This window comes from Metarhizium album (genome assembly GCF_000804445.1).
Source record: "Metarhizium album ARSEF 1941 chromosome Unknown scaffold_29, whole genome shotgun sequence".
Classification (NCBI taxonomy): domain Eukaryota; kingdom Fungi; phylum Ascomycota; class Sordariomycetes; order Hypocreales; family Clavicipitaceae; genus Metarhizium; species Metarhizium album.
In genome coordinates this window covers 249,430-275,242 of record NW_024467603.1, presented here as the reverse complement: position 1 = coordinate 275,242, position 25,813 = coordinate 249,430, and the positions used below count along the sequence as shown (strand labels likewise).

Genomic DNA, 25,813 nt, shown 5'->3' with positions numbered 1-25,813 from the left:
AATAAAAAAAGAAGGACTGATCATGGTAGCAGTGACGACACCCTTGGTGTAGAATCCTTGCCGTGGGAGTGCCTACGACATTACCCTGTCCACTCCACACCACCCCGACGAAATCGAATCCTCTGGGCCTTTGGACATGGATCCCGACCAAGGAAGGGCGAAGATGCCCCCGGGTTCAGGCCGACGGGGCTGCTCGGACGCTCCCTAGTGCTAATGTCAGCTTGCGGTGGAGTTGGTTGCCGGCGCTTGCAAACCATTGGCGCTTTTTTTGGGCATTGCCCATTGTCACCAAGCGCCAAGGTGTCAGACAATGGCGGGGCTGATCGGGCCTTGCCGAATTCAGACCATCCAAGTTCACGCCTGATTGGGCGGGAGCCCCAGTCCGTCCCGTGCTACCCCCGTTAGCCAAAACCTGCGAGCAGGAGCCCCCACGCGTGAAAGTCATAGGGCTGAAGTGGCTGGTGACGCTTCCATAACAACGTGCCGCCCCGCAGTACATCTCGAGCGCTGCGCTTTGTCCAGTTCTTGTCTTGTTCTCCCACGTCAGCCTATTTGTCAGCGTGCCTGATTTGTAATGCCAGCTTGTGCCCAAACTTGGGTACGCCATCCCAGCAAGTAAACGACAGGCGACAACGTGCATATGCCATGTAATCGGGCGGATCAGAATCAGATATTTCGCGCAGAGACGTTCCAAGTGCGCGGTGGTCCGCGCCTGTACACGACGGAATCAAGGTGGATTGCATACAGGCATGCCCTGCATCGGAATATGGCTGAATTGAAGGGGGTATACGGAGTAGTGAGGCATTTGTATGCACTCTACCTCGTTCCCCGTACAACATTGGCCGCTGTAGGGTACCGCTGTCGGCTTGTTGGCTAGTCCTGGAGGTCTCATGGTCAAGATAGAACACAACTGGAGGCAAAACGTATACTACTGAGCAGAGAGAAAATATTCGTGTCGGACGGCAAGCTAGATTGTGTTATTCTGGGGCCTTGACATGCCACAAAGATTGAAAGTCGGCAGCATGTCCCCTTTCCTTGTTGCTTGACGCCCTGCTTACCCAATATCCTGGAACTCTATACATGCGCGGCTGCTGAAACCTCTAAAAAAAATTTCCGAGAAAAATCTCCTTCGGATCCATCGACAATGGACATGTGCTATATCTGCAACTTGAAATCCAAAATTGGCATGCTTGCACCTCTTACCACCCCCGTAACTGACACAAGCGGGACACCCCCAAGAATACGAATCCGACCATGACCGACAGCCCGCCGTAGAGCTGCATATAGGTGTAGCTGCCGTTGCCGACCCCAACTAGCACGCCTGCCAAGGGCGGACCGGTTAGACAGGCTAGACTGCCCACGCCAAACACCATGCCAACACGCTGACCCATCTTGCTGGGGTCCGCGACGAGGCTTGATAGCGTCGAGGGGAAGAGCGTTTGCACCGCGTTGGCACAAATACCGTAAAGTACGACAAAGGCGTAGAATCCACTGGTGGTCTCGACTCGCATCCATACTAGCAGCATGATGCTGGACCCCATCACAAAAGGCAGCATTGTGTTGAAAGGTCCGAAAAAGCGATCGGCGATGAAGGCCGGAACAAGGCGCCCAGGCACGCCGGCAGCGTTGAGGACCAGTAGGAGAGTGAGCGAATCGGAATCAGAGAGCCCAATAATCTTTCGGCCAAAAGTCGACGTCTACACCAGGCCCGGTAAGTTAGCAGGTGCGACATGCAAAAGACGCGTGAGACCAACAGCTTACATAGAAATACGCAATGTAGAGCCCCCAGAGTGTAAAGAATATGCCAATGGAATAGAACAGATAGACTTTCTCCTTGAACGCTGCTGGCTCTAATAATGGCCTCCTCTCTTTCTTGAACTTTCGCGGCCGGCCCAAAGCCAGGATGAGAAATGTGTTGAATACCATTATAAAACCCATCACCCGAACTGTCCAGGGGAAGCCTACAGTGCTGGAGAGCTGGCGGGAGATCTATCACCGAAGACGCGTAAGTAGGTACAACTAGTGGATCGAGATGAGGCAAGAGAAACGTACCAAGGGAAAGACAATACCGCCTATAGGCGCCCCGCATGCAGCCAAGCTGAGTGCGAATGCTCTGCCCTTGTCAAAGTACACAGAGACCAAAGCGACGCACGGGGTGAACAGCATGCCGTTTCCAATCCCCTGCACAAGACCTTGGGCCAGTATCAGCTGCCAGTACTTGGTGACAGCCGACGTTGAGAACGCGCCAAGAATCTGGAACGCGCATCCAACAACAATAATCGACCGAAAATGCCCTCTATCCATGAGAGGTCCAGACAGAATGCCGAGAAAAAAAAGGAGGAAAAGCATCATCGAGCCTACCCAGGCAATGTCCGATGGAGAAGCGTTCAATGACTCGACCCAATGAGACTGGAACAGGCCAAAGGAGGAAAAGTAGCCGAACCCGTTGAAGACGAGCAGGAAGCTAACAAAGACTTGCGACCAGGCTGTAAATCCGCCATTGAGCCGGGCATCGCTACTCGGCTGGTCGAAATTGTCGTTTGTCGACGGAGAGGAATCGTCGCTGAGATGGGTAGAGCTCCCGTCGCTCGAGGCCTTTTGTTGATGCGGAATAGGCTCTAGTTCTGTGCTATGCTGTCTTGGTATTTCGCGCGCCATTTTTTGCGTTGTTGAGTAAATGATAGAATGGGAAAATGCGGATGTGAAAAGTTCCAAGTGCGATCAAAGAGACAGGATGAGATCGAGCAATGAGCTTGGCTCAAAGTAAAGGCCGGGCCCGCGACAAAAGTGCAGCTGGGGTCTTAGTAATCCGGTCAATAAAATGCAGAGCTGAGTCCTCGGCGAAGTCGGATCCCGAGATGAGTTCAGAGGGAGCCGAAAGAGCGAAAAGTAAGGACCAACTGTCCCAAATTTTGCTTCATCCAAAATACACAGCTCAACTACCACATACCACTTAGATTCTGTGAGCGAGCCTTGCCCGGCCTGATTCATCGTTCCGTCTTTATATAAGCTTATTCATATCTTCGTCCCTCTTTTTTGCGCCCTGATCCACATTTGCTTGGCCGGCGTTGCCTCGTGTTCCTGTTCAACAGCCCGTGCGTTAGCTCTTATCGGCTAAGGTGATTTTGGAAAGTTATGCCGTGTAATTACTCACAGCCCTCTCTTCGTTGCGGCTCAGTTCCGAGCCACGTGTCGGCGACTTCTTGTTTCACCACACCGAACCAACAGCTACTTCCAAGCATCCTAGTCGTTCAAGTTGCGCGGCCTTTTGTTTGAACAACGAGCCCTGCGAGCCCCTTGGGTCTGGTACCGAGAATTTAGTGTCAAAAATATTCGCAACCTACCAAGCGTAAGCTAGATGGAGGCGTCTGGACACCCCTGGCACAGGGAAACCCTACCCGAAGTCCTGAGTAGGTGACTGAGGGATGTAGAAACATGTAAGACGGACTCGACGTGTATAAATACGGACATTATTATGGCTGCCTGTTTACTTTGATTTTGAATGGACGATAAAAAGCTACCTCGTCAAAAAGCGACTTGTTGAAAGTCATCCTTATAAGAACATCCTGAATTCTGACTGTAGATTCGTCTAGTCTGCCTTTCTCTCTTTCAAAGAACCTAAAAGTCTCGAGGACAAGTCATTCGCAAATCACTACCCCTCTTCAACAAGCCTTTAGAAATTAAAAGTTGAAAATGCCTGCCACCATTGCCGCTCCGGATGCCGTGGAGTCTACGAGATTCCCCCTCAACTGGACTCCCAAACTCGACATTAGTGGGCAGCAACCAGAGGACTTCTTATTTCAGCGGTTGCCGGACGCAAGTAATGAAAAGTTTCACAATGTCGAGATCACGCCGCCGGACACACCGGCGAGGTCAACAACTCCTGTTCACGACGTCGACCAGCTTGCCAGTGCCATCTTGGATGTCTTGCAACGCTACGGCCAGCATCAATCGTCGTCAGGTGTTGCAGCAAACTCGGGCCAGTGGCTGGGAAAATCGCTCTTTATGGACAAGGTCAGGGCACAGATTGAGAAGAGTCAAGCTGTGCGCTTGATCATGCCGGCCTTTCCCTGGAAGAGCGTCAATAAGTTGGATAAAGTGACGGGAATCTTGCCTGATTTGGGCGAAGAGCTTGCACTCTACCGATTGAACCAGATGTGCGAAGATATTAAGCAAGTCTATCCTCTTGGAGGTAAAGTCTTCATAGCCACTGATGGCCTCGTCTTCGACGATGTTGTTGGCATACCAGACGAAGATACCTGGGCATACGGCGAGGGTCTAGTGGAGATGGCCAAGAATCATGGCCTGAAGAACATTCATCTCATGAGAGTAATGGACATTCTTGGCTACACAGACGGCAAAAATCTCGACAAAGAGCTCTATCTCTCGCTTGCCCAGCGTTGCCGCGACGAGCTCCTCGCCAGCTACGGACGCACCGAGGCAGAAGTACGCCAAATGATGAAGGATGACCCGGACACGCTGCTGACCTACTGCGGATTCATCCGCTTCCTCGAAGCTGACCTGAAATTCAGCCCCATCACTGCGGCCACCAAGGCGATCAGCGGCCAGCAGTACCGCAAGACGGTCAAGAAGGTGGCCATACAGATGATGATCCGTGCGGAATCATTCACCAAGCTCTTGCAGGCCTATTGCCCCGAATACGTGCGTCTTTCCATCCACCCATCCTCTGGGGCGGTCAAACTTTCGGTGCCGCTCATCACGCAAGCTTCGGGTGATTTTCCACGCTCACCGTGGCACTCAAGCCTGGCCATCTCTCTGGATGGTTCTTACAAGACTGTGCACTCTAGAGACGTGCAGGAGTCGCATGATCTGGTTCCCAAGGACGGCCGCGGGTTCTACTTCCGCGAGAAGTCGGAGCAGTGGGACTTTGAAGATGATGAAATCGTGTGCGAGCCTCGATATCCCAACAGAATGATTGTCAGGCCGGCAAGACTGGAGCTTTTGGGGACGAAGTCACTGTCAGCGAGGCAGCTGGAGAAGCTGGCGGTCTTGAGGGCCGCGCATACGGCAGGGCCAGTTGTGGCCACGGGTTTTGCGCCCATCCACAAACATGGACTTGGAGACAAATTTTAGTCGGGAGCTGTGCTTGAAAATTTGATTAGAACCGTGGACTTTTCTCCGGCCTTGGAATTCTTGTTATGCATTAGTGTATAGATATGTATGTTGGACTGTGGAACTTGGATAATTATGTAGATTAACGTATCCTAAAAGCAAGTGTTGATTGATTATATCTGCTTAAGATGGAGCGTCAGTGACAATCCGATGCTGTCCTAGGTACGGTGGCACATTAGTAGAGGCCAGCAAAACGCTGCTAGATCAACTCCTATTACTTGAAACGTACTAAAAATTAATATAGAGCAATAATTAAAATTTTCTCTATAATAATATAAAATGTATTATCTACTATAAGGTTTTTGAAATATTTCTTCTTTTTTTTTTCTAAAATATTTCTATCTTCTATCTTCTAGTAGTAGAGCTAGAGTTATCTTTTGCGAAAGTAGAGTTAGAATAAAAAGAACTAAAATAATACTTAAACTACAAGTCTCTTAAAACAAAACTTGCCTCTTATTTTTCTGGATTTTATTTATATTTATTTCTTTAAAAAGTTTTATAACCCTAAAGTGTAGTTGTTTGTAATTTTGCGGACTCTAGACGCTCTATAAAACACTGGACGTCTTCCATTGCCACGAGGTCGGAACGACATTCCGTCCACGGAGATCCAGCATCCGACTGTGGTGCAAATGCACGACAGAGCAAAGTAGGGCTGAACTGGATTGCGTGGCTTGGGGTCCATCAAGCTTGACTATGCTAGCCTTGCACCGGAGCGTGCCCGGATACGTTTCACACATGGCTGTTTGGATTATGACCTAATTTTAGCAGCAGTTGGCCTTGTCGGTCACCGGGTTGCGACCTGTGGGCGGAATCCTGGATGTTCCAGAGTCCAGATGTCATTTCATTTCTTATTGGTGTTTCGGTAATGGCCGGTGCAAAAGGTAAAAGTGGGCCCCGCCGGGGCGCAATCCGGCCGGAGACGGTGGCAACCCGAATGACATCCCGAGTGACTCAGGTGCTAGGCAATCGATCCGAATTCAGTAATCGACGGGTTCAGCGTCGATTCGTATCTGGCTGCAGGAAGCTGCACCCCCTGCGCCCGTATTTCGGGACCCGAAGGAACAGGATTCGCGTGGCTCACACGTGGCTTTGACATGGCACTAATGCTTCAACCCATCAACCCTGCCTTCCCCCCCCCCTGGACTCCACGTGGCCGCAATCTTCAGCCTGCTTGCGCCATACAAGGCTTCAAACGTTCCTCTACAGGCACGGATAACTCTTACCGTCTGAAACCACCGCCGAGCAGGCTCATCCGTCGCGCACAGTAACATCCCTGTCGACACGAGTTGAGATAGCATCGATCGTTACCAACAATGCCTCGAGACCACGTGCTCCGCCGGGGACATGCGACGCTTGGCCTCACTTCCTCTACTTATGGAACGGTCCGAGGCCGCCAAGGATGCGAGCCGTCTCCTTGACGCCGCGTTGAGAGGGCCAAGGGCATCAGCCGCACGTTCACATGCTGGAAAAGGGGTCCGTTTGGCCGGGCGCTGCTCCAAGTCTACCTAGGTACTTGGGTAGTTGGGCAGACATATATACTCCAAATGACCACAGGCGTTAGAATCGTGGAGGAACATTTCTGCTCAGTGCCAACTTTGATCAACCCTACTTTCTACCTAGCCATGACTACTCTGTCAATACGCTCCCTGGGACCTCTTGTCTACTTGTGCGGTGTGGCGGCGGCCGGCTATGTATCACCTACCTTGCCCCAGAATGTAACAAACGGGTAAGATGGCTGGTCAAGTACATAAAACCAAGACATGAACTGACGAACGAAAGAAATTCCAAATGGGGGACTCTAGACATGGCCACGTTCCCCGACTCTCTCTCTAACAATGTAAGTCTATCAATGACAGCCCCAGCCACAAACGTTGCTAACGAGTAAAAGCCTATGCCTGGGGGAAAGCCATGGGGTCCTCGCCACAACCTGTCAAACAATCCCTACTTCGACCCCCCAGTGACTGGAGTGACCCGCTACTATGATTTCGACATTCGTCGGGGCATCCTCGCCCCCGACGGATTTGAAAAGAGCGGCATATTCGTCAACGGGCGGTTCCCAGGCCCGGCCATCGAGGCCAACTGGGGTGACTGGATCGAGGTCCGCGTTCACAACAATATCGAGGACATTCACAACGGCAAGCAGGAAGGTACAGCCATGCATTTTCATGGCATCACACAGAAGGGAACGGTTTGGTTTGACGGTGTGCCTGGAGTCACCCAATGTCCCATAGCACCGGGCTCAAGTTTCACCTACCGCTTTCGAGCTGATGTGTACGGCACGTCGTGGTACCACTCGCACTATTCGGCTCAGTACACTGCCGGTGTCTGGGGTCCGATGATCATATACGGGCCGAAGCACGTCCCGTATGATGTTGATATCGGGCCTGTGATGCTCGGAGACTATTACCACAGCGAGTATCACGATGTGGTCGCCGCCGCCGCTAGTAACTCGACCGACTTCAACGTCTACGTCCCTTGGTCAGACAATAGTCTGATTAACGGCAAGAACAACTACAACTGCTCCATGGCCCCTCGCAACTCAACATGCTACTCCAACGCCGGCCTCGCCCAGTTCCGGTTCCAGCCGGGCAAGACTCACCGCCTCCGCCTGATGAATACCGGTGCTGCCGCCCTGGTTCATTTCAGTATTGACGGCCACAAGATGAAGGTCATTGCCAACGACTTTGAACCGCTCGTCCCTTATGACGCCGACTTCATAACTCTGGGTGCCGCTCAGCGAACGGATATTCTTGTCACGGCAGATGCCAATCCCAACGAGACCTACTGGATGCGCTCGACCATTACGCGCAACTGCTCCGTCACCCACAACGCCGAGGCAAAGGCCGTCGTTGCCTATCAGGGCAACTCCAATATTCAACTGCCCAGAAGCAGGATCAGTGCCGCTGCCGCCGCTGCAGACGAGAAGTCTTTTCTGTGCAAGAATGATGACCTCAACAAGACGGTCCCTTTCTTTCCGCAGGCTGTTGATCCCGAACCCGACGCGCTGGAGGTTATCGAGGTGGACCTGTTTACAAACGCGACTGGCCATCATGTCTGGATCATGAACAACAGGACGCAGTACACAGACTACAACCGCCCGCTCATGCTTGAGGCGTACAAGGGCAACTTCACCTTCCCCGACCCCAAAGCCAACGTGTACGACTTTGGCACCAACAGGACCGTGCGCATTGTGCTCAACACCATCTACCAGAGCGCGCACCCTATGCACCTGCACGGCCACAACTTCCAGGTGCTTGCTGAGGGACCTGGAAAATGGGATGGCAAGACGATCATCAACCCCAAGAACCCCCTCAGGCGCGACACGCACATGCAGCGTCGCTACGGGCACCTGGTCCTTCAGTTCACGACGGACAACCCGGGCGTCTGGTCGTTGCATTGTCATATTGCGTGGCACGCATCCATGGGGTACAACATCATGATACTGGAGAGACCGACCGAGCTGGCCAAAACGCCAATTCCGTTCGTCATGGACGAGACGTGTAGCGGCTGGGAAAAATGGACCAGTACTCACGTGGTGGATCAGATTGACTCTGGCATTTAGGTTTTGTGTAAGTTATATATGGAGTTGACAATGAATACAATCTACTCGAACCCTGCAGTCTGTCCGTCGTGGCGGTGTAGCCAGCAGTGTCAACGGAAGTTTCAAGCTAAAGTTTGGCATCAATACATGGTGTCCTTTGGCGTCCTCTCTGCCCTCGGAGCTACAACCAATTCCCCGCAAGTCGTACTTGATGCACTACGGTAAATAATGGTACCTGGTACGACTAGGGAAAGACTCTTTCCACATACGAGAGACGCTTTGATTGGCTTGGTTACTCCGAAGACAGACATGCTCGATCAAAGCTGTGTAGCCGCAGTCACAGGCTACTTGTGACTAGGGCTTAGTAAGAGGCTCGGAGTAATGACTCGACTCACGGGTATATAGAAGTTTGATCTTCAGCACAGGTCAAGGTCAAATCCCTTCATCGTGCCATGCTTCTTTTTATTTGCACTCGCACAAAAGCTGGCAAGATGTCCTGGGCCAGGGTTGGGGTGAAGTGAATATTTTGACTAGATCTTTGAACGTGGCCCTCTGGCGGCAATATTTGATTCTCTTATTTTTTTCTAATTGTAGAGGCGCTTCTGGAGATAAAATTCACCTATCTCGCCCTTCAAGGTTTCCTTTCTCGCATATAGCAGCTGAGAAACGTCCCAAACCCAGCTGTATACACCAAGAGTCTCAAATCCAACCTTGTCTCTACACTCCCAATTTTTGACGAGCTTCCTTGGTCCCGAGCTCAAAGGCGGCCAGCAGAGCTCGCTGCATGGCCGGGCCAACTGCCTTGAGCACCCATCGCTTCATGGCTGCCTTGCGTTTCGGTGAGTCTCCAGTATGGATCGCAGTCCGCTTGTGCATTGGGAGCAGCTCAGCGACGGCCAGTTCTTCCTCCAAGGCTGTCGTCGGGACCTCGGGTGCAAGATCCAGCATCATGTCCAATCCCAACTCGGGGTCGACTTCAGCAATGACGGATGCAATCTCCAGCTGCGAGGCCGCACTGATGGTTTCGGCACTCAACAAATGTGCCGTTTCGGCAACGGATGCAGACCCAATGCCCAAAGCCTCGGCGGCACCAGCGGTGCCAGCAGCACCAGCAGCTGCGCCCTCAATGGCCATTGTAGTCGCCATGCCTGCGAGTCCCAAGGCCCCTATTCCGATGGCTGCGCCTGCCAACGCATTCTTCAGCCCGGCCGGGATATTAGAGTTGGACATTTTGCTCACATGATCGAGGGCTTGATCCCTGACCTCCTCTACCTTCTTCTTGACCTTCTCGTGTTTTTGCCTCTCTTCTTCTTCTTGTTTTCTCCTGTCGTTCTCCTCTTTCTCTCTCATTTCTTTTTCTTCCTGTTTTCTTCTCTCCTCTTGCTTTTTCCTTCTCTCCTCCTCTTTCCTTCTCTCCTCCTCCTCTTTTCTTTTCTCCTCCTCCTCCTTTCTTCTCTTTTCTTCTTCTTGTTCCTTCTTCTTCTCCCCCGTCTCCCCGGCTTCCCCCGCAGCTTCCAATAAAGGAAAGTGTCCGCGCCACCCGACAGCCGAGCCGACCTTGTTCATAAATTCAATGGCATATTCTTTTGTAGACTTTCCGAGAGATGGCTTGAATTCAGACCATGGCGGCTCATTCCACAGAGGAGCCTTTGGCGGGAGTCCAGCCAACTGCGGCTGCCCGCCACTGATGGTGTACTTGTCAAACTTGGGGTCGTAGTCGGGATTCTTGACATATAGATGAGACAGTGCCTCAAAGGCTCCCTGCGGGTCTTTTTGTGCCGCTTCCCAGTCGTAGTCCGCTGGTATCGGGACGCAGCCCTCTATCTGGGTTTCAAGGATAGCCCCGAGGGCTGAAATTTCTAATTCTTCCTCAGTCTCATATGCGTCAGATAAAGATTCCGCCGTATCGACCATGTTTGGTGTCGCATGGATGCGGTAGACCCAGCCCGGGCCTTTGGTCGAACTGCCGCCCGGTCGAACCGCAAACTTGGCGGCCACGGCAAACGAACTCGAGGTCGAGATATACTGGCTGTGGGGTACCGCAGAATCGGAGTTCATGTCAATAAAGGAGTTTATGTGATCCCATAAGCCATACGCTTCCGGAGTCTCTGGGTTGACCACCCGCGGCAGGAATCCCCCAGCTGCCTTGATCGTCGCAAGATCTCGTCTGGCCCCACGAAATACATATTGTATCGAAGCCGGTTGGGGCGACGCTGGTTTTTCCACAACGGCCGCACCATTTTGTCGTGGTTTAAGCTGCCCTCCGCCGGAAGTACCGCCAAGTCCTGATCTTAGCCCTGCGCTGGAGGCACCGAGCAATGCCGCAAAGGTGGCGAAATATCTCATTGTGCCTGGCAAGCAGAAAGGGAACAAAACCCATCAACCCTCACTACACAGCCAAGTTATTTTCAAGCACACACCCTCGAGGCAGTATATAACCATAGCTGTCTGACAGTATTTTTGTGCCCTCATCATTGTGCCCCATGCATTCGACGCACCTGTTATCAACGGCCGAGGGTGGAAAAAACGACGCAGCCACGAAATATGCCGGTCTGGTAGCTTATTGCCAGGGAGCAGCCAAGTGAATCGGTGCGAGGACACGAACGTGAGCGCTCCTCCAGCACCAAGAAGGCTGCGAGTCAGTCGCGAGGGATATTTATTCACAGGTTATCGTATGACGCGCTAGGGCAAGAGAAGAAACAAGACTGGAAACGAAAACGCCACACAGCCGTCCTACGAGTACCCAACTTGTCGCCGCAATACGGCTATACCTCGTGTGCCATTTCCATCGTGACCGTGCCGCTCGCTAACCCACCTCAGTACGCATAGCCGACTATTTTTGCCGCCGAGCGGCCGGCACTAAACAAGGTCTTACCTCGACATGATAGTAATATCATGGCCTATAATAAAGAGTATTTTTACTTGTATTAATCCAGGCATAATGACATCAACAAGCCTTTATTAATAACCCTATATAATGCTCCCGGTATTAATTATCGTCTCCAAGCCGAGACGGTGATTAAGCTATCCTTGCCTCTATCAGGCCCCACAAGGACTATAAAATGCTTGCATGGTGAAATAGCAGGGCTGATTTCCCAGTTGGCTTCTTCTAGGATTGACAGATAATCTAGGAAAAGCTCGTCCATTAGACCCAGCTCTCTCTCCAAAGGCACCTACCTGCATCCTTGACCATGTCCACTCAAACTTGGCAACAGCGGGTGCTGGGTGCGCGGAGTAGACACTGCTGCGCGATTTAACCAAATTCACATGGTATATGTATATGTGTGTTCTATAGTCTAGTCCTATATCACAGCGTTTAGCTACAAGCGGCACCTCCAATCAGAAAGTAAAGTCTCCAAATAGCGCCACTTTTGCACAAAGACAAAGGAGAAGAGAGCAACGTACACTGCAACCTGCGAAGTTGGCCTCCGCTCTCGGCAGTACGGCTAGCACTTTTCCATTGACTGCGTTCTCACCCCAAATCCTACGGCAAACGGTGCAGTGCATTTTGCCAAGTTTCAAAAAATCAACGTATATAACCTGCTATTTCTCCGCGTCTGAGAAAACCAAGATGCGTGAAAGCGGGGGGCGTATTCTGCTTCACCTCATACTATCCCAGCACATCCTCGGAGAGCTGCTTTTCCATCAACTAAGATTGTCCATCGACCTCATCTCCAAACGTGGGTGATGGCCATCTTGCCAAATTTAGTGGCTTCGTGCTTGTTGGTATCAACGTCGCTCAGAGACGGCAGTCAGGTACGTTTAGCTTCACTGCTTGGTCCGCTCCACTCGTCGGCGTCACGGAGCTGAGTAGCATAGCAGAGTGGACAAGATAACCTTCGGCAAAGGAAGTGGGAACTCGGGGGTTCCTGTTATGAGCGAACCGAGTTCTGCTTGGGAACCAACGCTTGGTGCTCTAACCCTCATTACTACAAGGAGGCCGGCTGCGACAGCCAGGATGCCTGCTTTCGTGCCGTGGTCTCCCGAAAGCCCTGGAGATATATGCATACTGATTGCCTAGCGGACTTTGAGCGCTGTGAAGGCACAGATGCCATATGCTCTAGAATCGAGCATCCGGTCTACCGTGGCTTGTGCTTTGAGGGTCACGTCAAGGGTATGTTTTTGGAACCATTGTCTCAAAGTTGCCTTGATGCCGGCAGAGTGGACGATGAGGGTTGCAGTGGCACCAAAGCTTTTTGTCAGGCTCCGGCACGAGTTGCGGCGTACGGCTCTACAGAAGTCTGCTTGAGCTACCGAGAGAGAACTGCTTCGGAGGAGAAGGAGAAGCTGCCTTTTATCCATCAAGATGCCGCCAAATGCTTCGGAGATCCCACGGAAGAGTGCATGGGCACGGAGAGTTTCTGTGGAAGACTGCCCAAGGCAGAGAGAGCGGCATGCTTTTCGTCGCGGCGGCAGCCCCCCTTTCTGCATCCATACTCTGCCCTTTGTGGTGGACAACGCCAAGCCAACGACGAATCCTGCGTTGGAACAGTCGAATACTGTGACACCAATGCTAGAATATCCTTGTATGGATCCAAGGAAGCTTGCGTCAGGTATCGTGGAGCGCCCCAGAAAGTAACTTGGCTCCAGCCTGCGGAGAAATGCGACAACCCAGGGGAGAATTCCACCGAGGCCTGCGAGGGAACAGAAGTGGTATGCCAGATGTATTCTGATCGACCCGAAGAGTGCTTTGCACCACGGGGGTTTGCCCCTTTTCTGCTACCCAATTCATCCAGCAGCGCGAAACATAATGTCGAGCAATTCTTTGGAACCGACGAGTGGTGCCACAAGCGGTACAAGGAGGCAAACTATTTCAGAGAAAACGACTGCTTCAGGAAGCGCAATTTCGACCAAGATAAGCTGCTCACTCGAGTCAGGGACCACTTCAAAGAGAAATTCAAGCAAGTGGTGTTGAAAAATGCGCAAAATGTTACTCAGGGGGCCGTGATACGAGCACTCATCGTTAAGAGAGGGGATGCGAGGGCTGGCTTGAATGAGGTGAGGGTTAGTTTAAAAGACTACATGGATACCATCGAAGAAAGGGTTATCCCGCGGTCTGTCGAGGATTATTCTCGCCAGAATATCCGAATCTACAGTGTAGTAGTACGTGTACGTTCGAGGGTCCATCAGTTTCGCCTTTGCTTTCTTGCCCATGCATCCAGACGCACTCCTGACGTCGAACACTTGTGGCTTTTGCGATAGAAATCAGTGAGAAAGGCATCATGGATAGCCAACTTCTTCTTGCCCCCTGGTCTCGGTGGCTTGGACTTGGGAGACTACTACTGCTTTACCCGTGAGGAAAAGAATAGAGAACTCCGTGGACTTGTCATACAATAGAACACCTCAAGTCTACAGGCGGTCCTAAATAAAAATTGACAAACCGTGCCCAATAAGCTTAGCCAGAACTCGAGAAGAAACGATTCACTGCCAAAAGAGTGTGCTCATGAAACCCTTTCAAAACGACAGTATATATGCGAGGCCACGCAACCCAACTGACCTAGAGCAACTCTGCTGATGATGGACACGTACCTAATATTTCGATGGCAAGACAAAGAACGTGCATCCACTCCAATCACTTCCGGGAGCGCTTCTGGAATGATCAGCTGACAGGGATCAAGGCCCTCTAGTGATTGGAGTTCAAGACCTCTATGAAAGGCTACTTGTTTTCATTGTGTATTGAATATGAACCAACTTGCTTGGTGAATCAATTCGCTCCAGCAAGGGAACAGATATAATGACTCGACGGATTGAGCCAAGACGGGAGGGGCTGCACATAGCCAAACATGGACTGCAGACATGCATGCGGTGGGCAATTCGGGCTCGACACGTCCCTGAGGCCAAAGAAAATCAAGGCCTATTGTTGACTGCCCTCAAATTGGAAAAATTGGCATAACAACAGACTGGAAGTGACTACCATAGTTTACCAACAACACCCACAATCATTTGAAGAGCCAGACACTAGTCGTTGAGCAGGGAGCCACCCGAATGTTCTTGGGATGTAGTATTTAGAATAGTACGAGCAGACAAGTTGAGCTTTTTTTGCTCCTTTGCTACATCTCACTCTTCTGGACTTCAAGGGTCTCCCTTGATAGGAAGCCCTCTCGTGTTGCGACTGGGGATACACGACTGCGTTTTGCAGGGTTGATGCCGTAACGTAGCCATGCGACAATACCATCTTCGAGGCGATTGCCTATCATTTTGTACTGTACAATCGGGTGCCCGCCGAGCGAAAGGTCCTGCTGTAAAAGGAGATCCTGACTGTTCAGCGTGAGAGGGTTGCGATTCTGCGAATATGGCGCGAGGCGCTCGATCGAGTTGATGAGTTTCTGATCAAAGTACATCTGACCTACGTAGGCAGCCGTGTGATCGATGATGGTGCCGTCGGGGTACGGCTTCGCATTCGGGTGCAGCATGACGTGAATGTGGATAGTGCGGCCCTTGTAATGCCCAGGGAATACGGTAGAGAACTTGACGACTCCGTCGTCGTCAGTCTTCTGAACTCCACGGAGGAAGGTATTCTTCAGGTTCTTTTGGTCGGCCAGCCCATTGCCGTTCTCTGGGTTGACGACACCGCCATATACTCCGGTAGCATTGGCCTCTGCAGCAGAATCGTGCTTGTTAGCTCGTCAAACAATGGCGGTACGTATCTGGCGCGAAACATACGCCAAAGGTCGACATATTTTCCCACTACCGGCCTACAGGTGGTTGCATCGATGAATTGGACGTCAACCTCCACCGGAATGCCCGGTTGGCTTTCGGTGATATCCGACCGGACACTCTCACCAGCGACATCTAGCGCATCGGGTTAGGGTGTGAGAATCACAAGATCCATTGGCATCTTACAATAGGGTCCAACCATTTCTTCGGGAGCTAGGACGCATGACGCAGTGGACCGGAAGAGCGACTCTCGAGACGCATGCAAAGCGTGCCATGATTCGGAGTCCTGTTCATCTTCCAATCGACGCTTTCGCCGCAGCCTATTGGTCATAAACAACCTGCGCTGTATATCTCGCCTGTCAACACCAGAAGACTCTAGTTCTTGGGCACAGTGATCCAAGTTGCCAACGTGGCCCTGCAGGAATTCACCGCGAGCCCGTAACTCGGCTGCGTGCTCCTCGCCGGGATGACAAGCGGCCAGGCGGCCGGCAAGTACACACGAGAGTAGTGTCAAAATGTGCATCATGTCGGGATTGAAAATAGCCTCGAGGACTTGGAGGGTTGGGGTTGTGCGATGCTGAGATTCCGAGCCACGTCCTTCAAATACGTGCACATGTTGCACACGTGTGACGGCGGGGGGAGCTCTTTTAAAGCGTGCTATTTCGGCCGAGACAGCCTCACTCGGAAGATTGCATACACTAGCACGAGAGGATGTGTGCTACTCCGTACTCCGTACTGCCGCGGCAGATCTGCATGAGTGGTTGAAATTGGGAATTGCAGACCGCTGCTACGCATACGCTTCGGCACGGTCCTCAGGCAATCTGCGCTGCGTGTCACAAGAAAAGCCACGGTTACGGAGTCGACGCCCTTCCAAAAACAAAAGTTCAGGGGTTCAATTCTCAAGCAGTGGAGGTAATATTTCTCCTAGCCACCCGATTGAACCAGTCTCTTCATGCCGGATGAGAGTCGTGCCTAGAAACCTCGAGGCGGCTGGGACGTGGTAGTATCCATCACCAGGAAACCACGGAACAGCTTGATGCAGGATGCAGGGTGCAGGGTGCAGGGTGCAGTGACCAAGCCCATCCCGCACATCAGATGCAAGCAAGGGAACTTTTGTTTGCTAGATTGGATCATGTGTCCAGACGCATGGTCGTTCATCCGTCATCCAAGACAATACATGTGGCGCGCAAAAAAAGTCGACTACTACACTCGTGCTCACGCATTCGCAACACAGTGCAGACTGAGATTTTGTGCTGGAGGCTTGATTGACGCCTGCATATCCTTTCTTCGGTGAGGAAAGCCATGGTCGAGCCGTCCCAATCCGAAGCCTTTACGTAGCTCATGCTGGCACAAGGCAAACTTTTGTTCCATTCCGGGAGCACAGCGTCAAGGTCAGTGACTCCTCCCACGGTGCCGGGTCACGGCTCTCCAAGGTTTGGAATTCCTGTGCTATGCGAACGTCTCCAACTTCGGTGAGGGCGTATTGCTGGCCGACACATATGCGCGGCCCTCCGTTAAAGGGAAGATACTCCCATCGTGGTTGCATCTGCTTGCTCTGCCAGCGCTCAGGGCGAAATTCGTGGGCGTCGGGCCCGTAGAAATCAGGCCGTCGGTGCATGGCATACACATTGTAAGCAACCTGCGTCCCCTTTGCCACGAATACCGGCGACAGGCCGTCACTCCCACCGCCGAGCGGCAAGACGGTATCTCGCAGGGCCTCACGAGCATTCATTGGCACGACGGGATGAAGGCGTAGCGCTGGGCAGGCAGGATTAGTCAAGAGGGACAAGAGACACGTGTCATGTGTCATGCTGTCTGCATCGTGTATGTATGTACCTACATTCGCTCATGCAGCATTTGAGATACTTGAGATTGCGGAGCATCTCATAGGTCGGGACTCGGCCGTACAAGGATGCTACCTCTTGTCGGAGTTTGGCCCAGACGGCCGGATGCTTGGCAAGCATGAAGAACATGTTGCTCAGCAGGCTGGCGGTGGTGTCGCGACCAGCGAGGAGCACGTTCATGAGCTCGTCGAGGATGCGGCGCTTGTCCGAGGTGCGCATAGCGAGCTGGTGTGAGAAGATGTATTTCTGGCCTGGCATATCCGACTTGTCCGTCACGTCTCCGTCGGGCCGAGGCACGCGGACGGCCTCGTCGACAAATTGCTGGGCGAATTGGCGACAGATGCGATTGCACCTGTCGGCTTTGGGGTCGCGGTAGAACTTGGCCAGCGGTCCCAGGATGCTACGCGTTCTGATGGCGTCCTGTGCATAATTGAAGGCCTCGGCGAAATCCAGCTCCGTCTGGGCCGTCCTCTTCAGGCTGCCGACTGACTGGCCAAAGAGAAACTCGGTGGCGGAGTCAATGGTGTAGCGAAAGAAGAGCTCCTGGAGGTCGACGGCAGAGTGTCCATCCCGTGGAATTAGGGCGAAGAGATCAGGGATCAGCCTCTCAAACGATGCCAGGTCTGCCACCTGGTCACGGGCGAAGTTTGGTCGGATGAGGGCGCGCGACGTCGCCCAGTGGTCGCCATCGGTGTCGAATATGCCGGCGCCGAGGAGCGGGCTGAATCGTTCCAGACGATGACGGACGCCGTAGTCCTTGAAGTTGAGCGCGAGGATGGTCTTTATGTTGTCGGGCTCGATGGTCATGATGACGGGAGTCATGAGCTGCCTCGAGGTGAAGGTATTGCCGAGACGGGAATACCGCTCGCGGCTCGTTTCGAGGGCCTTGTGGTCCCGAGCAGCTCGCAGGTTGGCACGTATCATGTCAAGGCCCAGGAACGGGTCCCTGTTGCAAGATTTGGCAATTGGCCGACAGCCATGGCTGCGCGCAAACTGTCGCCGGGCCAAGAATCGGCGGATGAAGGGGGTGGCGAAGGAGACGAGGACGAGACCGACGGCGGTCCATGCCAGCAACCTCAGTGGATGCGGACTCGAGATTTCCATGACAAAGGCAACGGTAGCGGCAAAGGCAACGGCAGCGACAGAGGCAACGGCAGCGTCGGGGGCGAGGCCGAGGGGGACATGGGTTGCAGCAGCGGATCGCGGTGTCACGGTGTTGAGTGTTGAGAGAGATGCAGAACATGGACGTCGAGCAGTTCCTCGGCCCCCCACGTTTATCCCTCGGCAACAGCGGCCAGGCGGGTGGTTCGTCATGACGAGATTCAATGTCCGGACTCACGGCCCCCCTCCCTGCGCCACGCCCCATGCCTCACGCCCCACGACCCGCTGGCCGCGCGCAGAAGGATCGCCCCCGCATAAGTATGCAACCAACCAACCACTGCTTTTATCGGGGCGCATGTGAAGCCCGTCCTAATACCTGATACGCCCCGCCCCGGCGGCTGCCATGCATTACTAATGGAGAATGCAGATGACCCGACCATTGCTCGCCTTCCTGCTGACCATTGTAGTTGACCTGACCTGACCTTTCCTAATTAGGCAGTATATATCCCGGAGTTAACCCGAACACCTAACCTTAACCCTTACCCTAGCCTTAACCCTAACCCTAACCAGTGCTTTTAAAATTAAGGCCCCACTAAATTCTCCACTAGCAATGGTCAGGTCACCTCAGGTAGGCGAGCAATGGTCGGGTCATCTACACTCTCTCTTCCGTAGAGGAGTACTGGTAGCCTGGTTCATGTAGACCATCGTGCACTGGCCGTCTTTGATTGTTCCTTGTCCGAGGCGCCTTGGTGACAGAGACGTAGCGTGAAGCCTAACCCTTGGTTTCAAAAACTACACGTGCCCAGTCAACTAGCACAACCAACACGATCTAGTCACTTGGTGACGAGAAAATTTTCAACATTCATTTTTCCAACTTGATACCGCATGTGCAGTCGACTCCCAGTTCTGAGTTGACTCGGCTTCCGCCAGACCCACTTCACGACGTGTGGTGGGTCCCTGCCTCCCTGTCTATCGCCATCAGGCAAACGCTTCGAAGTGAAGTCAGGTTTGAACCTTCACAAACCTCCAGGGGCCAGCACCCTCGTTCTGACGGGCCCTGAGTGCAATCCGCTAGAACGAGAGTGCCATCGAGAAAGCGCTTATCGAGCTCGTTTCCCTGACAGCCACCTCACGATGAGCAACAAGCAGACACGCCAACGCCAGACTGGTGGTCGTGGTCGCAGCCGTGGACGCCGACGCGGCCATTCGCAGGCATCTGAGAGAAGGAGTCACGACACTCACGGCGCTCTTGGTCCTCCTTCACCCGACAGCGGCAATCAGACGCCGCCGTTGCCATTCGACGCAAAGCCTCCCCTCACAGAAGCCGTACCCCTCGACACACCGAGCTTTTCTGCGCTTGACGACCAGCACCTCCATCCCTCACTCACACAAGCCATCACCGAGGACCTTGGCTTCGACCACATGATGCCTGTTCAGGCTGCCACTCTCTGGGAACTCTTGCCGCCGAACCGCCACGACTGTCTTGTCCAGGCCAAAACAGGCACGGGCAAAACCATCGCTTTCTTGCTCCCCGCCCTCCAGAATATGATCACCAAGAAACAGCCCGGCGCTGCGACCATCTCGCTTCTCGTCGTCGCGCCAACTCGCGAGCTTGCATTGCAGATTGCTCAGGAAGCTACATCTCTGCTCCAAAGATTACCCGAATACCGCGTCCGCACCGCCATCGGCGGCACAAATAAGGACCGTGAAGAGAAGCAAATTCTTGACAGCTGCCACGTTCTCATCGCCACGCCCGGGAGACTCATCGACCACATGGGCAATGAAGATATATTATGGGCTCTCCGGCAGCTAGACACGCTAGTCTTGGACGAAGCCGACAGACTCCTCGACATGGGCTTCTTGCCCGCCGTTCGAGAAATTGTCAGCAAGTTGCCTGACAAGAAGGACGTCAACAGACAGAGCATGCTATTCTCAGCCACCATTGCCGACCGCGTCAACAAGATTGCCGGCCTTGTCCTTTCCCCCGGATACAAATTCATCTCTACAATCCCCCAAGGCGAAGCCAACACACACGAACGCGTACCATAAGTTCTAGTCACTGTACCGACGTTTGCACTGGTCGCAGCGGCCATGATTGGCGCAATCAAGCAAGAGGCCGCCAGCCACGACGACTTCAAAGCCATTGTTTTTGCGCCCACGGCTGCCCAGGCCGGACTCTACGGGCACATTTTGTCCATGATTCCCGGACTGCCACCAGTCTCTACCCTCCACAGCCGGATGACGCAAAACAGGCGAACCAAGATCACAAACGACTACCGTGACGCACCGTCGGCTATCTTGGCGGCCACGGATGTCATTGCCAGAGGCATGGACTTTCCCGGCGTCACGACCGTGTTCCAAATCGGCATTCCCTCCGAAAAGGAAAGTTATATCCATCGTCTGGGGCGCACGGCACGAGCAAATGCTGAAGGACGTGGCATTTTGGTCATTTGCGAGGCAGAATCATTCTTTCCTCGGTGGACGCTGAAGAATACCACCTTTATACCCCACGAGGCAGATACATCGTCTGCTGAGCAAGTCGAGCGGATCATGGACACGATTGACGAGGATGAAAAGGCGCAGATATACAAGGCATGGTTGGGATATTACAATAATCACATGAAGGGCTTGAAGTGGGACAAGGCAGAGCTTGTGAGGCAAGCCAACGTGTTTGCGAGCGACGGGCTGGGCACGCCGGAGACGCCGCCCATTCCGAAGAGTACCGTGGCCAAGATGGGACTGAAGGGTACCAGAGGACTGAATGTTGTGCCTGATAAGCCCAGGAATAAGGCTACTAATAAGGGGGGCCGATAAAAAGAGATGTTGGCTGCATTCGAGGGTGCCAAGCAGGGGTGTCTGAACAGAGGGGAAAGTCGCTGTCGGGCAGCTCCATGAATACACCGTCTTGGAACTTGCCAACTTGGCAGTGAGCACAAACGCGTCTTTAAGTCGATGTGATACTATGATAGACAGCTTTGTTTTTTTAATACACCCGACTGATATGAAGTTACTTTTGTTGTCTCGCGCACTGAAATTTAATCCGATTCAGGTCTAGCGTCTGGAGTGGGCAACTCGAAGACAAAGAGTGGATCTGTGGCAAGACATTGCCCCACATACTACCTCTTTTAGTAAGGCGCCCGGAGAATCCCGCGGCTCAACTTGGGTCAAAAAAAAAATTAATGAAAAGCTCTCCGTCGCGAAGCCATGTCACCAGCTTAACCATATCGTAACGCGTACCATCTATCCGAGGAATTTCTATCTGAATCTCCTCCTGCCCACCTCTCTCCGTGTACGGTGAAATGGCTCTGGATCACGGAAGAGACCCGTGTCCCTATGTAATCCTGAACGATTTCGGCGGCGCCTTCGCCATGGGGGTAAGGGAATCCTCGGCTCCCCATCAACGTACCCTTTTGACAAGGGCATCCTCCCAATGCATCTCACTCATTCTCGCCACAGGCAATCGGCGGCACGTTATGGCACGGCATCAAAGGATTTCGAAACAGTCCCTACGGCGAGCGAGGCATCGGTGCCGTCACAGCAGTCAAGATGCGCGCACCAGTATTAGGGGGCAACTTCGGGGTCTGGGGCGGCCTCTTCAGCTCCTTTGACTGCGCCATCAAGGGCGTACGGAGGAAGGAGGACCCCTGGAACGCCATTGGCGCGGGATTCATGACCGGAGGCGCTCTGGCCATCAGAGGCGGCTTCAAAGCTGCTAGAAACGGCGCCATCGGCTGCGCTGTGCTGCTTGCCGTGATTGAGGGAGTAGGCATCGGCTTTCAGAAGATGATGGCGGGCGGCACGAAATTGGAGGTAGGCCCGCATTCCCACATCGTAATGGTCATGAACTGCATTGCCTCATGTTTGGAAACTTTCATCTTTACACGCTCGCCCAAGTCGAGGACATCAAACCTCTCCCGCCACGCTCGTGGGCATGTGTTTCTGACATTCAAGTATTAGGTGCCCGCTCCTCCACCGACGAATGAACATGCTCTTGCGTAGCCTTTTTGAACGCTGCGTAATGTTGGTTTGCCTGCGCTTGGGGCTTCGTCTTGGGATGGAAAGCATTGCATATCGGTATATATATCCATAGACTCGGTGTTTCTGCTACTGGCAATAGAAAAGCGAAATAGACTCGTGGAGAGCTCGGCTTGTGTTGGCCAGGAGCCAACACGACATGTATAACAATAGGCAGATAGCCGCATCAGCCCCAACACTGTATCATCTATACTTTCATCATGTCCTCCTTCGGTCGATCATAACACCGTCCACGCCGCATCACGTGCCAAGTTTCCTTCCGTGATGTCACGACAACTTACATATCGTCACGACGCCCCGAGTTCCGACTTGATGGACTGGACCCTGGGATATCTTGGGAAAGCAGGAGCATATAGCTCGCAACTTGTAAGCGACACGACGAACCAGGCGAAAAGAGGCCTGCACATACCGACTTGCATCGAGAGTTGTAGGCGCTTGTTAGCCCTTTGACCAGTGACAGCTCGTCTCCCGGGACGCCTACTTTCACCATGTTTGGAGACTTGGTCGAGAACTTGCCCCAACCCGGGCCGGCTGCCGGGTCCTTGATCCATGCAACAAACCAGTCGTGGATGGAGTCGGCCAGTGCCTGCTGCTGATGGGTGACGTTGCGCAGTGAGTGGAAACATTCATTGCCGCCGTGAAAAAAGGGAACTTCGGTGCCGTGGGTGGGAGCCGTGTTCGGCGGCCCGACGACGTTGTCATATGCGCCGAAGAAGCGGTAGACCCAGGTGTCTTGGGCGGCGCTTCGCATCTCGGTGAGATAGTCAACGGGGCAGTGGAAGCGGGCATCGCCGTACTGGGCGCCGCTGCGAAGGGAGCCGCTGGAGAAGTCGGAGGCTTTATACGCTGGAACAAGAAGGGATTCCGGAATATGAGCACTGTCTGCGTCAAACGTTTTGGTCCACGAAGTGAAATTGCCATTCCGCGGTTGGTATACGAGGCTGAAGATTGTACCCTCACCATGCGCATTGCCGGTAAGTAGCGGCACACGCGAGGCATACTTGCCAGTCGCGAAGCGGGCGCGGTAATCAGAGTGACGTGTGATGTCGTCGATGACGGGGGTGAACCATGTGTGGAAGGTTGAGTTGAAGCGTGCCGTCTGCAGGGCATACATGTCAAGACGGCGCAGGCAATCCAACTGTCCCTTTCCCGCTGCGCTGGCAGGGCAGCCGAGTTCAGCCGCAACGGCGTCAAGGGCCTCATTCATGGGAGCGTAAGCAGGGCCGGACATGGCGTTGGCGCTCATCTGAACGGCGCCCTTGAGCCAGGCGTCGGGATGATTCCACAGGTAGTGATCGACGAGCACTGAGCCCGAAGAATGACCACCGAAGACGATGTGATCGGGATTGCCGCCGAACGCTAGTTTGAACGGTTAAAGAAATGATGCATGAATTGTATTGTAATGTGTCTGACTGGCAAGGATCGGTCCCATGACTCGTACCTTTGATATTGTTCCGAACCCAGTCGAGCGCCTTGTCAACATCTAGGATGCCAAAGTTCTGCGACTCGTCCGGATGGAGCTTCTTCAGCTCCGCCGAGTGCGGCGAGGCGAATATACTTTGACGAGTGTTGAAGTTGACGTAGACGACGCCCTTGCGAGCAAAATTGGTGCCCTGGAGCTGCGGGTTGCTGTTGGAACCGGTAACCATGGCACCGCCGTACATGTAGACGAAAACGGGCAGGTCCCTTCCCTTGGGCGGCGCCCAGATGTTGAGATTCAAACAGTCCTCGCCCTGGGGACTGTAAGCAGACTTGCGGATTGCCTGAGGACATGTTGGGCCGTAAGCCGTGGCTTTGAAGACGGACTTTGACGGTGGAACAGGTTGTGGCGGCCGCCACCTAACTCGATGCAATGCCGTCAGTCGAGTTGAGCTCGAGCTTGTCCAAGAGCGGCGTGCGAGCCTCGACACGAGCCTACCTATTCTCCCCGCCAGTCGTGGCCGCAAAGGGGATGCCTAGATATACCGCGTTGCCGTAAGTATCGCGAAACCCAGTGACGACGCCCTGACGGGTTTTGGCGATTGGTGCAGGTAGGCGGCACGAAGACGGCTTTGACACCGCAGGGACGATCAAAGTCCACAGAGCTGCCACCAGGCCAAGCTTCATGATGCATACTCTGGTGCGGACCATTGCTGAGCCTTTGTCTGTGAGCTGCCTCGACGCGCTTGTCCTCACGAGAGGATACGGAGTACAGAAGGAAGCACGAATCGGCGACGCGGGCTGCAAGAAATCATTTCTTGCATTCGGCCACGAGGAAATGCCCCACTGGCCGTTTCCAAGGAACCATGGGTTGATGTGAATGCCACGGGCTTGCCGACATGGAGTTGAATCCTAACAAGCAGAAGCATGGTGTTCGCGCTCAATTGAACCGGGCTGCACAGTGGAGACCACATACAATGTGTACGGAGAACCTCTCTGTACAACTTGTACTCGACTACCTCTTAAGTACTTACCTACTTACTTAGGTAGGTAAGTACCTTAAGTAGGTTAGGTACCTAGGTACTTACATTAGGGCACCTCTCTTGTCCCTACTTGACATGCCACCCACTTGCCCAGGGCCCAAGGGAGACTCCCTATAAGTACCTACTTAAGTACCTAGTTACTCACGTACCCACCTGATCCTCTATTGTTGGGCCAAAACGGGCTTGTGGCCAGGGCTTCAATTTTTGGCAGTTCCCACCGTGTTCAACAAGAAACTGTGCACTTTCATCGGCAACAACAGTGGTGGTTTTGTGACATTTTTTTTCCCCCAGCCCACGACCACACAAGCATCAGCCTCCAACTCCCCAGTGCCTGTGTCCCGGTGACGTCGTTCAAGTTCCAACATTCTAACATGGATGTTTTGGTGCGTGCGGGATGGGCCGTCAAAGTTCGTGTTCCGGCAGACGGGAGGATCCGCCCGTGAGTCGCCAGTTTGGTGGTCACTCCGTCAAGCGCCATTTAGCAACCGATGATTTCTAAAACCTCATAACCGGCCCTGTATGATTCAACCTTAACCTTAACCGGCTGACCTTTGAGCTTGCTGGCCTTGATAGCAACGGGCACAGGCAGGCACCCCTTGCCATGGTACTAGATGGAGAAAGGGTTTTCGCTTGGCAAAATCCGTCATCGCTTGACCACGTCCGAGAGGATCCGGCCGGCAAGGATCATGACTCTGAACAAGCTCAAGTCCTTGGTCCGACAGTCCGATAGTCGTGTTTTGCAACTTGTGCACGTGGAGGGCCCGTTACCAGATCTGCCGACGGGCTGGTTCTACGCGGCTCATCTCACACCATCGGACCAAGTGTTTCATGAGCAAAAGACGGACGGACTAGCCCGATCAGCCATCTAGGCAGAAATGCCTCACACCATGCGCCGCGAGGATCCCTGTCCGCGAGTTGCTAAAACGCTCTGGCATCGCACGCGTCGTGACGAAAATCATGCGGTGTCTGTGGGCCGTGGGACAGGAAAAAAAGCCATGACTCCCCTTTATAAAAGTGAGTCGCTCAGTCACTCACGCGGG

The 25,813-nt window shown here is 53.2% G+C and overlaps 10 protein-coding genes across 10 annotated transcripts; 5 read left to right on the top strand and 5 right to left on the bottom strand.

Annotated features, from left to right (window-relative positions):
- Positions 1-1,199: 1,199 nt before the first annotated feature.
- MAM_07323 (MFS monocarboxylate transporter) lies at positions 1,200-2,658 on the bottom strand (the record flags this gene model as incomplete). The annotated part of the gene is made up of 4 exons (XM_040826121.1): positions 1,200-1,697; positions 1,762-1,989; positions 2,053-2,253; positions 2,362-2,658. 4 exons carry the CDS (start codon positions 2,656-2,658, stop codon positions 1,200-1,202), a joined length of 1,224 nt encoding a protein of 407 aa, XP_040675970.1.
- A 1,035-nt stretch (positions 2,659-3,693) lies between these two features.
- Positions 3,694-5,094, top strand: MAM_07322 (Pyoverdine biosynthesis; the record flags this gene model as incomplete). Its single annotated transcript, XM_040826120.1, has 1 exon — positions 3,694-5,094. The coding sequence occupies one exon, from the start codon at positions 3,694-3,696 to the stop codon at positions 5,092-5,094; it is 1,401 nt and encodes a 466-aa protein (XP_040675969.1).
- A 1,661-nt stretch (positions 5,095-6,755) lies between these two features.
- MAM_07321 (laccase-1 precursor) lies at positions 6,756-8,695 on the top strand (the record flags this gene model as incomplete). Its single annotated transcript, XM_040826119.1, has 3 exons — positions 6,756-6,859; positions 6,913-6,970; positions 7,022-8,695. The coding sequence occupies 3 exons, from the start codon at positions 6,756-6,758 to the stop codon at positions 8,693-8,695; spliced, it is 1,836 nt and encodes a 611-aa protein (XP_040675968.1).
- Positions 8,696-9,391: 696 nt separating this feature from the next.
- MAM_07320 (Heat-labile enterotoxin, A chain) lies at positions 9,392-11,020 on the bottom strand (the record flags this gene model as incomplete). The annotated part of the gene is made up of 1 exon (XM_040826118.1): positions 9,392-11,020. One exon carries the CDS (start codon positions 11,018-11,020, stop codon positions 9,392-9,394), a length of 1,629 nt encoding a protein of 542 aa, XP_040675967.1.
- A 3,704-nt stretch (positions 11,021-14,724) lies between these two features.
- Positions 14,725-15,857, bottom strand: MAM_07319 (Intradiol ring-cleavage dioxygenase, core; the record flags this gene model as incomplete). The annotated part of the gene is made up of 3 exons (XM_040826117.1): positions 14,725-15,272; positions 15,338-15,466; positions 15,518-15,857. The coding sequence occupies 3 exons, from the start codon at positions 15,855-15,857 to the stop codon at positions 14,725-14,727; spliced, it is 1,017 nt and encodes a 338-aa protein (XP_040675966.1).
- Positions 15,858-16,670: 813 nt separating this feature from the next.
- Positions 16,671-18,489, bottom strand: MAM_07318 (n-alkane-inducible cytochrome P450; the record flags this gene model as incomplete). Its single annotated transcript, XM_040826116.1, has 2 exons — positions 16,671-17,089; positions 17,172-18,489. The coding sequence occupies 2 exons, from the start codon at positions 18,487-18,489 to the stop codon at positions 16,671-16,673; spliced, it is 1,737 nt and encodes a 578-aa protein (XP_040675965.1).
- Positions 18,490-19,410: 921 nt separating this feature from the next.
- On the top strand, positions 19,411-20,325 carry MAM_07317 (ATP-dependent RNA helicase MSS116 precursor; the record flags this gene model as incomplete). Its single annotated transcript, XM_040826115.1, has 1 exon — positions 19,411-20,325. The coding sequence occupies one exon, from the start codon at positions 19,411-19,413 to the stop codon at positions 20,323-20,325; it is 915 nt and encodes a 304-aa protein (XP_040675964.1).
- A 42-nt stretch (positions 20,326-20,367) lies between these two features.
- On the top strand, positions 20,368-21,090 carry MAM_07316 (ATP-dependent RNA helicase MSS116 precursor; the record flags this gene model as incomplete). The annotated part of the gene is made up of 1 exon (XM_040826114.1): positions 20,368-21,090. One exon carries the CDS (start codon positions 20,368-20,370, stop codon positions 21,088-21,090), a length of 723 nt encoding a protein of 240 aa, XP_040675963.1.
- A 732-nt stretch (positions 21,091-21,822) lies between these two features.
- MAM_07315 (mitochondrial import inner membrane translocase subunit tim-17) lies at positions 21,823-22,275 on the top strand (the record flags this gene model as incomplete). Its single annotated transcript, XM_040826113.1, has 2 exons — positions 21,823-22,086; positions 22,234-22,275. 2 exons carry the CDS (start codon positions 21,823-21,825, stop codon positions 22,273-22,275), a joined length of 306 nt encoding a protein of 101 aa, XP_040675962.1.
- Positions 22,276-22,598: 323 nt separating this feature from the next.
- On the bottom strand, positions 22,599-24,441 carry MAM_07314 (acetylcholinesterase precursor; the record flags this gene model as incomplete). Its single annotated transcript, XM_040826112.1, has 4 exons — positions 22,599-22,667; positions 22,721-23,670; positions 23,753-24,150; positions 24,230-24,441. 4 exons carry the CDS (start codon positions 24,439-24,441, stop codon positions 22,599-22,601), a joined length of 1,629 nt encoding a protein of 542 aa, XP_040675961.1.
- Between the last annotated feature and the right edge of the window lie 1,372 nt (positions 24,442-25,813).